At 49.6% G+C, this 15,551-nt stretch overlaps 1 protein-coding gene across 2 annotated transcripts in view; it reads right to left on the minus strand.

Moving 5' to 3' along the window:
- gbe1a (glucan (1,4-alpha-), branching enzyme 1a) overlaps positions 1–15,551 on the minus strand; it is a 188,667-nt gene that overhangs the window by 47,668 nt on the left and 125,448 nt on the right. For both annotated transcript variants that reach the window (XM_064971318.1, XM_064971317.1), the window contains 2 exons: positions 14,587–14,697; positions 9,689–9,860 (listed from right to left, as the gene is read on the minus strand). In XM_064971318.1, coding sequence (XP_064827390.1) covers positions 9,689–9,860; positions 14,587–14,697 — 283 coding nt within the window. The remainder of the gene's footprint in view (positions 1–9,688; positions 9,861–14,586; positions 14,698–15,551) is intronic.

Raw genomic sequence — 15,551 nt, forward strand, 5'->3', positions numbered from 1 at the left:
AGGCAGAGCATTAGGGAGGAGAGGAATCACACAGAGGAGAGAAGAAGAGAAGAAGAGAAGAAGAGGCAGAGCATTAGGGAGGAGAGGAATCACACAGAGGAGAGAAGAAGAGAATACCAGGCAGAGCATTAGGGAGGAGAGGAATCACACAGAGGAGAGAAGAAGAGAATACCAGGCAGAGCATTAGGGAGGAGAGGAATCACACAGAGGAGAGAAGAAGAGGCAGAGCATTAGGGAGGAGAGGAATCACACAGAGGAGAGAAGAAGAGAATACTAGGCAGAGCATTAGGAAGGAGAGGAATCACACAGAGGAGAGAAGAAGAGAATACCAGGCAGAGCATTAGGGAGGAGTGGAATCACACAGAGGAGAGAAGAAGAGGCAGAGCATTAGGGAGGAAAGGAATCACACAGAGGAGAGAAGAAGAGGCAGAGCATTAGGGAGGAAAGGAATCACACAGAGGAGAGAAGAAGAGAATACCAGGCAGAGCATTAGGGAGGAGAGGAATCACACAGAGGAGAGAAGAAGAGAATACCAGGCAGAGCATTAGGGAGGAGAGGAATCACACAGAGGAGAGAAGAAGAGGCAGAGCATTAGGGAGGAGAGGAATCACACAGAGGAGAGAAGAAGAGGCAGAGCATTAGGGAGGAGAGGAATCACACAGAGGAGAGAAGAAGAGAATACCAGGCAGAGCATTAGGGAGGAGAGGAATCACACAGAGGAGAGAAGAAGAGGCAGAGCATTAGGGAGGAGAGGAATCACACAGAGGAGAGAAGAAGAGGCAGAGCATTAGGGAGGAGTGGAATCACACAGCTTGGTCTTGATCTTACTTAGTGAGGATAAATCAGCTGGTCGTATTCTAGACTGAAGAGGTCTTATCATTCAGCATACAGACAGGTGAAGACACGATTACACAGTTATGTTTCTATTAACCACCTGTACGACCACGACGTCCCCTGTTCACCCATGACAGCTCGGCCACGCAACTCAACATCAGAAAGTTTGCTGACGACAACAGTGGTAGACATGACTACCAACAATGATGAGACAGCCGACTGGGGGGAGGTGAGGGCCCTGGCAGAGTGGCCCTCTCCCTCAACGTGAACAAAATGAAGGAGCTGATCGTGGACTACAGGAGACAGCACAGAGAGCCCCCCCCACACGGTCTACAGAAAGTATTCACACCCCATGACTTTTGTTGTGTTCCAGCCTGTATTTAAAATGTATGAAACTGTTTTTGTGTTACTGGCCAATACACAATACCCCATTGCATCTTTTTCTAGTTTAAAAAAAAAAATCATTTATATCAAATTTTAAAAAAGCTACATTTTCTCAAGTCAATAAACATTCAACCCCTGTGTTCAGACAAGCCTCAATAAGTTGAGTAAAAATGTAACAAGTCACATAATAGGTTGCATGAACTGTGTACAATAATACTGTTCAACATAATGTTTTAGAAAGAGCTGTCAGGAACACGTGATTTACTCTACGATCCCCACGAGGGTCTTGGGACTCATCTCAAATCAGATCAAAACCGATCTGACGACTTCTGTCTGTAGAATTTAAAATCTAAAATCTAAAAAAAAAATCAAAATCAAAATGATCCATGACCTTCTCAAAACAATTCCATTCGCTGCAACTACCAGGAAATGGGTCTATAAGCGGTGGGCGGAGGTTTAATCGGAGGTTTAAGTCAATGTTATTGGCTCGGTGGTTCCTGAGAGAAGTCAATGGAGAGAAACTCTGTGACTCCCACACTGCTGTGTGCGCGTGAGGGAGTGAGTGAGAGATGGGAAGAGAGAGAGAGATGGGGAAGAGAGAGAGAGAGAGACGGGGAAGAGAGAGAGACGGGGAAGAGAGAGAGAGAGACGGGGAGAGAGAGAGAGACGGGGAAGAGAGAGAGAGAGACGGGGAGAGAGAGAGAGACGGGGAGAGAGACGAGAGAGAGAGACGAGAGAGAGAGACGAGAGAGAGAGACGAGAGAGAGAGACGGGGAAGAGAGAAAGAGATGGGGAAGAGAGAGAGAGACGGGGAAGAGAGAGAGAGACGGGGAAGAGAGAGAGAGACGGGGGAGAGAGAGAGAGAGAGACGGGGGAGAGAGAGAGACGGGGAAGAGAGAGAGAGACGGGGAAGAGAGAGAGAGACGGGGAAGAGAGAGAGACGGGGGAGAGAGACGGGGAAGAGAGATGGGGGAGAGAGACGGGGAAGAGAGAGAGACGGGGAAGAGAGAGAGACGGGGAAGAGAGAGAGACAGGGAAGAGAGAGAGAGAGAGACGGGGGAGAGAGAGAGAGACGGGGAAGAGAGAGAGAGACGGGGAAGAGAGAGAGAGAGACGGGGAAGAGAGAGACGGGGAGAGAGACGGGGAAGAGAGAGAGAGAGACGGGGAAGAGAGACGGGGGAGAGAGAGAGACGGGGAAGAGAGACGGGGGAAGAGAGACGGGGGAGAGAGAGAGAGAGAGACGGGGGAGAGAGAGAGAGAGAGAGCGAGAGAGAGAGAGCGAGAGAGACGGGGGAGAGAGAGAGAGAGACGGGGAAGAGAGAGAGAGAGACGGGGAAGAGAGAGAGAGAGAGACGGGGAAGAGAGACGGGGAAGAGAGAGAGAGAGAGACGGGGAAGAGAGAGAGAGACAGGGAAGAGAGAGAGAGAGAGACGGGGAAGAGAGAGAGAGAGAGAGAGAGAGCGAGAGAGACGGGGGAGAGAGAGAGAGAGACGGGGAAGAGAGAGAGAGAGACGGGGAAGAGACGGGGAAGAGAGAGAGAGAGAGACGGGGAAGAGAGACGGGGAAGAGAGAGAGAGAGAGACGGGGAAGAGAGAGAGAGACGGGGAAGAGAGAGAGAGAGAGACGGGGAAGAGAGAGAGAGAGACAGGGAAGAGAGAGAGAGAGACGGGAAGAGAGAGAGAGAGCTGGATGTCTGGCTGATGTGTATAGCAGTGGCCTTGGATGTAATGACATCAGGTTTACATAAGGGTTTGTACAGACAGTGGCAAATTCAATTTACAACTACTTTTTGAAGAGCTAATATTTATTTTCAAGGACCATCAATTTGTAATAGTTTCCTTACAAATTGGGGCGGCAGGCAGCCTAGTGGTCAGAGAGTTGGGCCAGTAACTTAAAGGTTGCTAGATCGAATCCCCCGAGCTGACAAGGTAAAAATCTGTCGTTGTGCCCCCTGCACAAGGCAGTTTAACCCCCTGTTCCCCGGCCGTCATTGTAAATTAGAAATTGTTCTTAACAGACTTGCCTAGTTAAATAAAGGTTAAAAAAATATGATGCAATTGTTTCTAGTTGCCAGAAGATGGCAGTATATCCCCTAAAAAATAAAATCACTACAACCTTAATTACAAAGTTCAGCTCAATAAGTTGTTTCACTAGTTCTTTACGACATGAATGGTAAGTTTAGTCAGTACCAATGTTTTCATTTGAGTAGTGAGGAGCAGAGTTTTGGGACAACACAGCTACCTGGTGAACACACACATTTCCTAGTCACATGACGACACAAATCCAGCTTCATGACTGTTTTTAATTGGGCATTAGAAAATCGACTACTTAATAGCTACGAAAAAGCATCTTGCTTCCAACGGGCAGCTTTAGTTAGTGTCGCCTGTCACCAGAACGGATGGAGCTGCTGACTTATAAAGCAGAATATCACAGTGAATGAGGTGACTGGCAAATCATCTCTGGAGGTTGTTGAAGAGTAGGGCCTCTAGTAGGACCTCTTCCCCCTCTCTCCAGTAGGTCCTCTCCCCCCTCATAATGTAGACCTGGTGTCTGTCCCCCTCATAATGTAGACCTGGTGTCTGTCCCCCTTCATAATGTAGACCTGGTGTCTGTCCCCCTTCATAATGTAGACCTGGTGTCTGTCCCCCTTCATAATGTAGACCTGGTGTCTGTCCCCTCATAATGTAGACCTGGTGTCTGTCCCCTCATAATGTAGACCTGGTGTCTGTCCCCTCATAATGTAGACCTGGTGTCTGTCTCCTTCATAATATAGACCTGGTACCAGCAGGATGTAGTGTTGTGTTCTTCCCCCTTCGTGTGGCTCTTCAGGGCCAATTCCCACATGCTCACAATGTCAAAGTGGGAAACATTTTTTACACACAGTTGGGTTGGTTGGGTTCAGAGACACAGTTGGGTTGGTTGGGTTCAGAGACACAGTTGGATTGGTTGGGTTCAGAGACACAGTTTGGTTGGTTGGGTTCAGAGACACAGTTGGGTTGGTTGGGTTCAGAGACACAGTTGGGTTGGTTGGGTTCAGAGACACAGTTTGGTTGGTTGGGTTCAGAGACACAGTTTGGTTGGTTGGGTTCAGAGACACAGTTGGGTTGGTTGGGTTCAGAGACACAGTTGGATTGGTTGGGTTCAGAGACACAGTTGGGTTGGTTGGGTTCAGAGACACAGTTTGGTTGGTTGGGTTCAGAGACACAGTTGGGTTGGTTGGGTTCAGAGACACAGTTTTGTTGGTTGGGTTCAGAGACACAGGGTGGGTAATATACAGTACCAGTCAAAGTTCAGACACACCTACTCATTCAAGGGTTTTTCTTTATTTTTACTATTTTCTACATTGTACAATAATAGTGAAGACATCAAAACTATGAAATAACACATATGGAATCATGTAGTAACCAAAAAAGTATTAAACAAATCAAAATGTATTTGAGATTCTTCAATTGACAGATATGCCTTGTTAAAAGATACATTTGTGAAATTTCTTTCCTTCTTAATGCGTACCAAGCATCAAATGCTATGATGAAACTTTCTCTCATGAGGACCGCCACAGGAATGGAAGACCCAGAGTTACCTCTGCTGCAGAGGATAAGTTCATTAGAGTTACCTGCCTCAGATTGCAGCCCAAATAAATGCTTCAGAGTTCAAGTAACAGACACATCTCAACATCAACTGTTCAGAGGAGACTGTGTGAATCAGGACTTCATGGTCGAATTGCTGCAAAGAAAACACTACTAAAGGAAACCAATAAGAAGAAGAGACTTGCTTGTGCCAAGAAACACGAGCAATGGACATTAGACCGGTGGAGTCCAAATTTGAGATCTTTGGTTCCAACCGCTGTGTCTTTGTGAGACGCAGAGTAGGTGAATGGATGATCTCCACATGTGTGGTTCCCACCGTGAAGCATGGAGGAGGAGGTGTGATTGATTTAGAATTCAAGGCACACTTAACCAGCATGGCTATCACAGCATTCTGCAGCGATACGCCATCCCATCTGGTTTGTGCTTAGTGGGACTTTAATCTGTTTTTCAACTGGACAATGACCCAACACACCTCCAGGCTGTGTAAGGGCTATTTCACAAAGGAGAGTGATGGAGTGCTGCATCAGATGACCTGGCCTCTACAATCACCTGACCTCAACCCAATTGAGATGGTTTGGGATGAGTTGGACCGCAGAGTGAAGGAAAAGCAGCTGACAAGTGCTCAGCATATGTGGGAACTCCTTCAATTTCATAGGAATAGCATTCCAGGTGATGCTGGTTGAGAGAATGCCAAGCGTGTGCAAAGCTGTCATTAAAGGCTACTTTGAAGAATTTTAAATATATTTAGATTTGTTTTAACACTTTTTTGGTTACTACATGACTCCATGTGTTATTTCATAGTGTTGATATCTTCATTATTATTCTACAATGTAGAAAATAGTACAAATAAAGAAAAACCCTTGAATGAGTAGGTGTGTCCAAACTTGACTGGTACTGTATATATTATTAAACTCAACATGTAAACTGTTGGTCCCATGTTTCATGAGTTGAAATAAATGATCCCAGAAATGTTCCATAAAGCAGAAAAGGCAGGATTGAATTGAGATTTTTGCCATCGATGTGATGTTTGGCGAAGACTAATCAGTCAGTTCTGTACATGCCTGGCTGAGAGGCAGTGTGGGTGGAATGAGCGAGAGCTCGCCTGGCAACCACAGCGAGGAGAAAAAATAAATAAATGTCGTCCGCCTGGAAATTAATTTGCAAGACACATACATTTTTATAATATTTTTCATACTAGATCATTTCATGTTCTCCTCTCATTTTAAATCAAGTACTTTTGAATGACCAACTTGAGAAAATATCAGATTTTGAATGTATTCCAGTTTTCTAATTTCAGAGTGCCAAATTCAAGTACTTTTAAGTTCCTTGTGAGAACCCTGTTAAATAGACAGGTGTATTGTTTGTTGTAGTCTGGAGGACAGACAGAGAGGAAAGTTGTGGGGTGAAGTTAATATTAATATTGTCTGACCTCAGTGAACTCTCCCCTCCCCTCCTCTCCCATCTCCTCTCCCCTCCTCTCCCATCTCCTCTCCCATCTCCCCTCCCCTCCTCTCCCATCTCCTCCCCCCTCCCCTACTCTCCCATCTCCTCCACTCCTCTCCCATCTCCTCTCCCCTCCCCTCCTCTCCCATCTCCTCCCCTCCCCTCCTCTCCCATCTCCTCCCCTCCCATCTCCTCTCCCCCCTCCTCTCCTCTCCCATCTCCTCCCCTCCCATCTCCTCTCCTCTCCTCCCCCATCTCCTCTCCTCTCCCATCTCCTCTCCTCTCCCATCTCCTCTCCCATCTCCTCTCCTCCCCCATCTCCTCTCCTCTCCCTCTCCCCTAACCCCATCTCCTCTCCCCTCCCCCCCCCCCCTCTCCTCCCCCTCCCCTCCCTCCCTCCCATCTCCTCTCCTCCCCCCCCATCTCCTCTCCCTCCCCTCTCCTCCCCCTCTCCTCTCCCCTCCCCCATCTCCTCTCCCTTCCCCTCCCCCATCTCCTCTCCTCTCCTCCCCCATCTCCTCTCCTCTCCCCCTCCTCTCCCCCATCTCCTCTCCCCTCCCCCATCTCCTCTCCTCTCCCCTCCCCTCCCATCCCCCTCCCATCTCCCCCTCCCCCTCCCATCTCCTCTCCTCTCCCTCTCCCCCATCTCCTCTCCCCTCCCCTCCCCCATCTCCTCTCCCCTCCCCTCCCCCCCCTCCCCATCTCCTCTCCCCCCCCTCCCCCATCTCCTCTCCCTCCCCCCCATCTCCTCTCCTCTCCCCATCCCCCATCTCCTCTCCTCTCCCTCTCCCTCCCCCCTCTCTCTCCCCTCCCCCATCTCCCCCCATCTCCCCCATCTCCTCTCCTCTCCCCTCCCCCATCTCCTCTCCTCTCCTCCCCCATCTCCTCTCCTCCCCATCTCCTCTCCCCCCCATCCCCTCCCCCATCTCCTCTCCTCCCCTCCCCCATCTCCTCTCCTCCCCCTCCCTCTCCCCTCCCCCCCATCTCCTCTCCTCTCCCCCTCCCCCATCTCCTCTCCTCTCCTCCCCCATCTCCTCTCCTCTCCTCCCCCATCTCCCCTCCTCTCCCCTCCTCTCCCCCATCTCCTCTCCCCCCCCATCTCCCTCTCCTCTCCCCTCCCATCTCCTCTCCCCCCTCCCCCCCATCTCCTCTCCCTCTCCTCCCCCATCTCCTCTCCTCTCCCCTCCCCCTCTCCCCCCCCCATCTCCTCTCCCCTCCCCCTCCCCCATCTCCTCTCCCCCTCCCCCATCTCCTCTCCTCCCTCTCCCCTCCCCCATCTCCTCTCCCTCCCCCTCCCCCATCTCCTCTCCCTCCCCCAGCTCCTCTCCTCTCTCCTCCCCCATCTCCTCTCCTCCCCCATCTCCTCTCCTCCCCTCCCCCATCTCCTCTCCTCCCCCCAGCTCCTCTCCTCTCCTCCCCCCCCATCTCCTCTCCTCCCCCTCCCCCATCTCCTCTCCTCCCCCCCCATCTCCTCTCCTCTCCTCCCCCCCATCTCCTCTCCTCCCCCCCCATCTCCTCTCCTCATCTCCTCTCCTCCCCCATCTCCTCCTCCCATCTCCTCTCCCCCCTCCCATCTCCTCTCCCCTCCCATCTCCTCTTCTCCCCCTCCCTCCTTTCCTCTCCTCCCATCTCCTCCCCCCTCCCCTCCCCTCTCCTGTGTGTGAGTGGGATGATTTTGATCTTAGGGAGATGGTGGAAAACGACACAGTACCGCATCGGAAAACGACACAGTACCGCATCGGAAAACGACACATTACCGCATCGGAAAACGACACAGTACCGCATCGGAAAACGACACAGTACCGCATCGGAAAACGACACAGTACCGCATCGGAAAACGACACAGTACCGCATCGGAAAACGACACAGTACCGCATCGGAAAACGACACAGTACCGCATCGGAAAACGACACAGTACCGCATCGGAAAACGACACAGTACCGCATCGGAAAACGACACAGTACCGCATCGGAAAACGACACAGTACCGCATCGGAAAACGACACAGTACCGCATCGGAAAACGACACAGTACCGCATCGGAAAACGACACAGTACCGCATCGGAAAACGACACAGTACCGCATCGGAAAACGACACAGTACCGCATCGGAAAACGACACAGTACCGCATCGGAAAACGACACAGTACCGCATCGGAAAACGACACAGTACCGCATCGGAAAACGACACAGTACCGCATCGGAAAACGACACAGTACCGCATCGGAAAACGACACAGTACCGCATCGGAAAACGACACAGTACCACATCGGAAAACGACATACCACTTTTTCAGTTGATTGCACCAGCACATCATTTGGTCTCACCTGACCTGTCTCTCATAATGTGCCTTCATTCCATACAGACACCAGGCTAATAATGATTAGTCATCTTTTAAAATGAGCATGCCCAGGACATCCAGATAAATTCGCCAGTGGCACGCCGTACCAGTCCCAACGGAAAGCTACTGGCCCAAATCAATACAAGAAGAGGCCTGGGAAAGCGGATATTGTGTACATCATCTAAACGTTATCTGTCATTTGTGGGCTGACCAAGCAGCCGATAATGGCGTACCCTCCATACACAAATAATAACATTTTATCTTGACCATATCAGATTTACATTGATTGTTTGGAGGGGGGAGGGGGGGATAACTTTTGCACGATTGTTAGCGATTTTGAACAGTCATTCTACAGTTGTATAAAATCTGTTCCTTCATTTGGTAAATTCAGTTTCACTAATAGTTTCAGGTTTTCACTCTCAAAAATCACTTTTTTTTTAAATAGAAACAAAATATATATATATATATATGTTCAAACTCCACAACAATGTTTAAACCACATCAGAAGAGCCCTGTTGAGGTCTGGGAACAATAACATATAAAATACAATAATAATTGGAAGGTGGAGTTGCCCTTTCATTTAATTGTGTGCCAATCAACAGACCGCTGTGTTTTTGTACTGTACAATATAGGCAACATGAGATGGCGGAGTTTGCAAAACAAATGCCCCGCGATTGATACAAACCATCATGATGTCATTTTGACAGGCCTATTTTGAAGTCAACATTTAAAATTGGGAAGGTTTTTCGGAAAACAATTACAAATTGTACATAATGACTAAATTGCACATCGCAAAGCATAAATTAAGACTTGGTGCTAAACTTTTTGAATACCTGATTTGCATATCCATTTGGAATAAATCTGGATAAATTAGGAAACAGTTCATTGTGAATCAGATAAAAAAAAGGTAGCCCTCTCCTCCCAACTCACCCATGAATTTGAGGTAGCCCTCTCCCCCAACTCACCCATGAAGTTGAGTTAGCCCTCTCCCCAACTCACCCATGAAGTTGAGGTAGCACTCTCCCCAACTCACCCATGAAGTTGAGGTAGCCCTCTCCCCAACTCACCCATGAAGTTGAGGTAGCCCTCTCCCCAACTCACCCATGAAGTTGAGGTAGCCCTCTCCCCCCAGAGCGTGTGTGAGGAGGCGGATCATCTTATGTAGCTGGATGCCTCGGTCGATGACGGGAGTCATGGGGATCAGGGAACTCATGTTGGTGTACATCTCTTTATCCATCAGCCAGAAGGCCAGGGACTTATCACCTACCAGAGCCTGGCAACATGAACAGAGAGAGATACTTTACTATCACCTACCAGAGCCTGGCAACATGGACAGAGAGAGATACTTTACTATCACCTACCAGAGCCTGGCAACATGGACAGAGAGAGATACTTTACTATCGCCTACCAGAGCCTGGCAACATGGACAGAGAGAGATACTTTACTATCACCTACCATAGCCTGGCAACATAGAGATACTTTACTATCACCTACCAGAGCCTGGCAACATAGAGAGATACTTTACTATCCCCTAAGAGCCTGGCAACATAGAGAGATACTTTACTATCACCTACCAGAGCCTGGCAACATAGAGAGATACTTTTACTATCCCCTACCAGAGCCTGGCAACATAGAGAGATACTTTACTATCCCCTACCAGAGCCTGGCAACATAGAGATATACTTTACTATCCCCTAAGAGCCTGGCAACATAGTAAAGTATCTCTCTATGTTGCCAGGCTCTGGTAGGTGATAGTAAAGTATCTCTCTATCACCTACCAGAGCCTGGCAACATAGAGAGATACTTTACTATCACCTACCAGAGCCTGGCAACATAGAGAGATACTTTACTATCCCCTACCAGAGCCTGGCAACATAGAGAGATACTTTACTATCGCCTACCAGAGCCTGGCAACATAGAGAGATACTTTACTATCACCTACCAGAGCCTGGCAACAGAGATATACTTTACTATCCCCTACCAGAGCCTGGCAACATAGAGATACTTTACTATCCCCTACCAGAGCCTGGCAACATAGAGATATACTTTACTATCACCTACCAGAGCCTGGCAACATAGAGATATACTTTACTATCACCTACCAGAGCCTGGCAACATAGAGATATACTTTACTATCACCTACCAGAGCCTGGCAACATAGAGATATACTTTACTATCACCTACCAGAGCCTGGCAACATAGAGATATACTTTACTATCCCCTACCAGAGCCTGGCAACATAGAGATACTTTACTATCCCCTACCAGAGCCTGGCAACATAGAGAGATACTTTACTATCACCTACCAGAGCCTGGCAACAGAGATATACTTTACTATCCCCTACCAGAGCCTGGCAACATAGAGATACTTTACTATCCCCTACCAGAGCCTGGCAACAGAGATATACTTTACTATCCCCTACCAGAGCCTGGCAACATAGAGATACTTTACTATCACCTACCAGAGCCTGGCAACATAGAGAGATACTTTACTATCGCCTACCAGAGCCTGGCAACAGAGATATACTTTACTATCCCCTACCAGAGCCTGGCAACATAGAGAGATACTTTACTATCGCCTACCAGAGCCTGGCAACAGAGATATACTTTACTATCGCCTACCAGAGCCTGGCAACAGAGATATACTTTACTATCCCCTACCAGAGCCTGGCAACATAGAGATACTTTACTATCACCTACCAGAGCCTGGCAACAGAGATATACTTTACTATCCCCTACCAGAGCCTGGCAACATAGAGATACTTTACTATCACCTACCAGAGCCTGGCAACAGAGATATACTTTACTATCCCCTACCAGAGCCTGGCAACATAGAGATACTTTACTATCACCTACCAGAGCCTGGCAACAGAGATATACTTTACTATCCCCTACCAGAGCCTGGCAACATAGAGATACTTTACTATCACCTACCAGAGCCTGGCAACAGAGATATACTTTACTATCCCCTACCAGAGCCTGGCAACATAGAGATACTTTACTATCACCTACCAGAGCCTGGCAACAGAGATATACTTTACTATCCCCTACCAGAGCCTGGCAACATAGAGATACTTTACTATCACCTACCAGAGCCTGGCAACAGAGATATACTTTACTATCGCCTACCAGAGCCTGGCAACATAGAGAGATACTTTACTATCCCCTACCAGAGCCTGGCAACATAGAGAGATACTTTACTATCCCCTACCAGAGCCTGGCAACATAGAGATATACTTTACTATCCCCTACCAGAGCCTGGCAACATAGAGATACTTTACTATCCCCTACCAGAGCCTGGCAACATAGAGATACTTTACTATCCCCTACCAGAGCCTGGCAACATAGAGAGATACTTTACTATCGCCTACCAGAGCCTGGCAACAGAGATATACTTTACTATCGCCTACCAGAGCCTGGCAACATAGAGAGATACTTTACTATCCCCTACCAGAGCCTGGCAACATAGAGAGATACTTTACTATCCCCTACCAGAGCCTGGCAACATAGAGAGATACTTTACTATCCCCTACCAGAGCCTGGCAACAGAGATATACTTTACTATCACCTACCAGAGCCTGGCAACAGAGATATACTTTACTATCCCCTACCAGAGCCTGGCAACATAGAGATACTTTACTATCACCTACCAGAGCCTGGCAACAGAGATATACTTTACTATCGCCTACCAGAGCCTGGCAACAGAGATATACTTTACTATCGCCTACCAGAGCCTGGCAACAGAGATATACTTTACTATCCCCTACCAGAGCCTGGCAACATAGAGATACTTTACTATCCCCTACCAGAGCCTGGCAACATAGAGATACTTTACTATCCCCTACCAGAGCCTGGCAACAGAGATATACTTTACTATCGCCTACCAGAGCCTGGCAACATAGAGAGATACTTTACTATCCCCTACCAGAGCCTGGCAACATAGAGAGATACTTTACTATCCCCTACCAGAGCCTGGCAACATAGAGAGATACTTTACTATCCCCTACCAGAGCCTGGCAACATAGAGATATACTTTACTATCCCCTACCAGAGCCTGGCAACATAGAGATATACTTTACTATCGCCTACCAGAGCCTGGCAACATAGAGAGATACTTTACTATCACCTACCAGAGCCTGGCAACATAGAGAGATACTTTACTATCCCCTACCAGAGCCTGGCAACATAGAGATACTTTTACTATCCCCTACCAGAGCCTGGCAACATAGAGAGATACTTTACTATCCCCTACCAGAGCCTGGCAACATAGAGAGATACTTTACTATCACCTACCAGAGCCTGGCAACATAGAGAGATACTTTACTATCCCCTACCAGAGCCTGGCAACATAGAGAGATACTTTACTATCACCTACCAGAGCCTGGCAACATAGAGAGATACTTTACTATCACCTACCAGAGCCTGGCAACATAGAGAGATACTTTACTATCCCCTACCAGAGCCTGGCAACATAGAGATACTTTTACTATCCCCTACCAGAGCCTGGCAACATAGAGAGATACTTTACTATCCCCTACCAGAGCCTGGCAACATAGAGATATACTTTACTATCCCCTACCAGAGCCTGGCAACATAGAGAGATACTTTACTATCCCCTACCAGAGCCTGGCAACATAGAGATACTTTTACTATCCCCTACCAGAGCCTGGCAACATAGAGAGATACTTTACTATCCCCTACCAGAGCCTGGCAACATAGAGATATACTTTACTATCACCTACCAGAGCCTGGCAACAGAGATATACTTTACTATCACCTACCAGAGCCTGGCAACATAGAGATACTTTACTATCACCTACCAGAGCCTGGCAACATAGAGAGATACTTTACTATCACCTACCAGAGCCTGGCAACATAGAGAGATACTTTACTATCGCCTACCAGAGCCTGGCAACAGAGAGATACTTTACTATCACCTACCAGAGCCTGACAACATAGAGAGATACTTTACTATCACCTACCAGAGCCTGGCAACATAGAGAGATACTTTACTATCACCTACCAGAGCCTGACAACATAGAGATACTTTACTATCGCCTACCAGAGCCTGGCAACATAGAGAGATACTTTACTATCACCTACCAGAGCCTGGCAACATAGACAGAGAGATCGGGGTCTCGTCCCCCTATCGCCGGGGTCTCGTCCCCCTATCGCCGGGGTCTCGTCCCCCTATCGCCGGGGTCTAGTCCCCCTATCGCCGGGGTCTCGTCCCCCTATCGCCGGGGTCTCGTCCCCCTATCGCCGGGGTCTCGTCCCCCTATCGCCGGGGTCTAGTCCCCCTATCGCCGGGGTCTAGTCCCCCTATCGCCGGGGTCTCGTCCCCCTATCGCCGGGGTCTAGTCCCCCTATCGCCGGGGTCTCGTCCCCCTATCGCCGGGGTCTAGTCCCCCTATCGCCGGGGTCTCGTCCCCCTATCGCCGGGGTCTCGTCCCCCTATCGCCGGGGTCTAGTCCCCCTATAGCCGGGGTCTCGTCCCCCTATCGCGGGGTCTCGTCCCCCTATCGCCGGGGTCTAGTCCCCCTATCGCCGGGGTCTCGTCCCCCTATCGCCGGGGTCTAGTCCCCCTATCGCCGGGGTCTCGTCCCCCTATCGCCGGGGTCTAGTCCCCCTATCGCCGGGGTCTAGTCCCCCTATCGCCGGGGTCTCGTCCCCCTATCGCCGGGGTCTAGTCCCCCTATCGCCGGGGTATAAATAATAGTAATAACATTTAATTTGTATAGCACTTGTCATTAAAATAAAATAGCATTTTCTTTAGCGGGACCAGAGGGCAGCCGAGTCTGTTTCTGACTCTTAACATGATGACACTGTTGGAACGAGGAACGTTTATTCAAATGATGCCAACTGACGTGTCTCACGCAACGGAATGGATTTTTTGTCAGTTGAATTGAAGAACATTTGTTTTTACTTCCTGCGAGTACACTCTCTATAGTTATCGCAGTGACCGTCAACCCTATTGATTATATCACTGGCCAATAGTACCTGGTCGTGGCTCTCAGCATAGCCGATGCTTCCTTCACCCTTCCTCCTATTGGTCAGCGTGTAGACGATATTCCCCATGTCCCATTCCTCATCCTTTAACTCCTTCAGTATCTACGGAGAGAGAGGGGGGAGGAGAGAGAGAGAGGGGGAGGAGAGAGAGAGGGAGAAGAGAGAGAGGTAGAGGCAGAGGGAGAGAAAGAGCGGGAGAGGGGGAGGAGAGAGGGAGAGAGGTAGAGACAGAGGGGAGGAGAGAGGGGGAGAGAGAGAGAGGGAGAGAGAGAGAGAGGAGAGAGGGAGAGGGGGAGGAGAGAGGGAGAGGAGGGAGGAGAGGGAGAGGGGGAGGAGAGAGAGAGGGGGAGGAGAGAGAGAGGGGGGAGGAGAGAGAGGGGGAGGAGAGAGAGGGGGGGAGGAGAGAGGGAGAGTGGGGGGAGAGAGAGAGGGGGAGGAGAGAGAGGGAGAGTGGGGGGAGAGAGGGGGAGAGAGGGGGAGGAGAGAGAGAGAGAGGGAGAGAGGGGGAGGAGAGAGAGAGGGGGGAGGAGAGAGAGGGGGAGGAGAGAGAGGGGAGGAGAGAGAGGGGAGAGAGAGAGGGAGAGAGAGGGGGAGGAGAGGGGAGAGGAGAGGGGGAGGAGAGAGGGGAGGAGAGAGGGGGGAGGGAGGAGGAGGAGAGAGAGGGAGAGGGGGAGGAGAGAGAGAGAGAGAGGGGAGGAGAGAGAGAGAGAGAGAGGGGGAGAGAGGGAGAGAGAGAGGTAGAGACAGAGGGAGAGAGAGGTAGAGACAGAGGGAGAGAGAGAGCGGGAGAGGGGGGAGGGGAGAGAGAGCGGGAGAGGGGGGAGGAGAGAGAGGAGAGAGGGAGAGGGGGAGAAGAGAGGGGGGGAGAGAGAGGACGGCAAAAGGGGTGGAGGGAGGGAGAGAGAGGAACAGTGAGAAATGGGATTTGAAAGAGGAGAGAATGAGAGGGAGGGGAG

The sequence above is a fragment of the Oncorhynchus masou genome, chromosome 8 (assembly GCF_036934945.1).
Source record: "Oncorhynchus masou masou isolate Uvic2021 chromosome 8, UVic_Omas_1.1, whole genome shotgun sequence".
In the NCBI taxonomy this organism is placed as follows: Eukaryota; Metazoa; Chordata; class Actinopteri; order Salmoniformes; family Salmonidae; genus Oncorhynchus; species Oncorhynchus masou.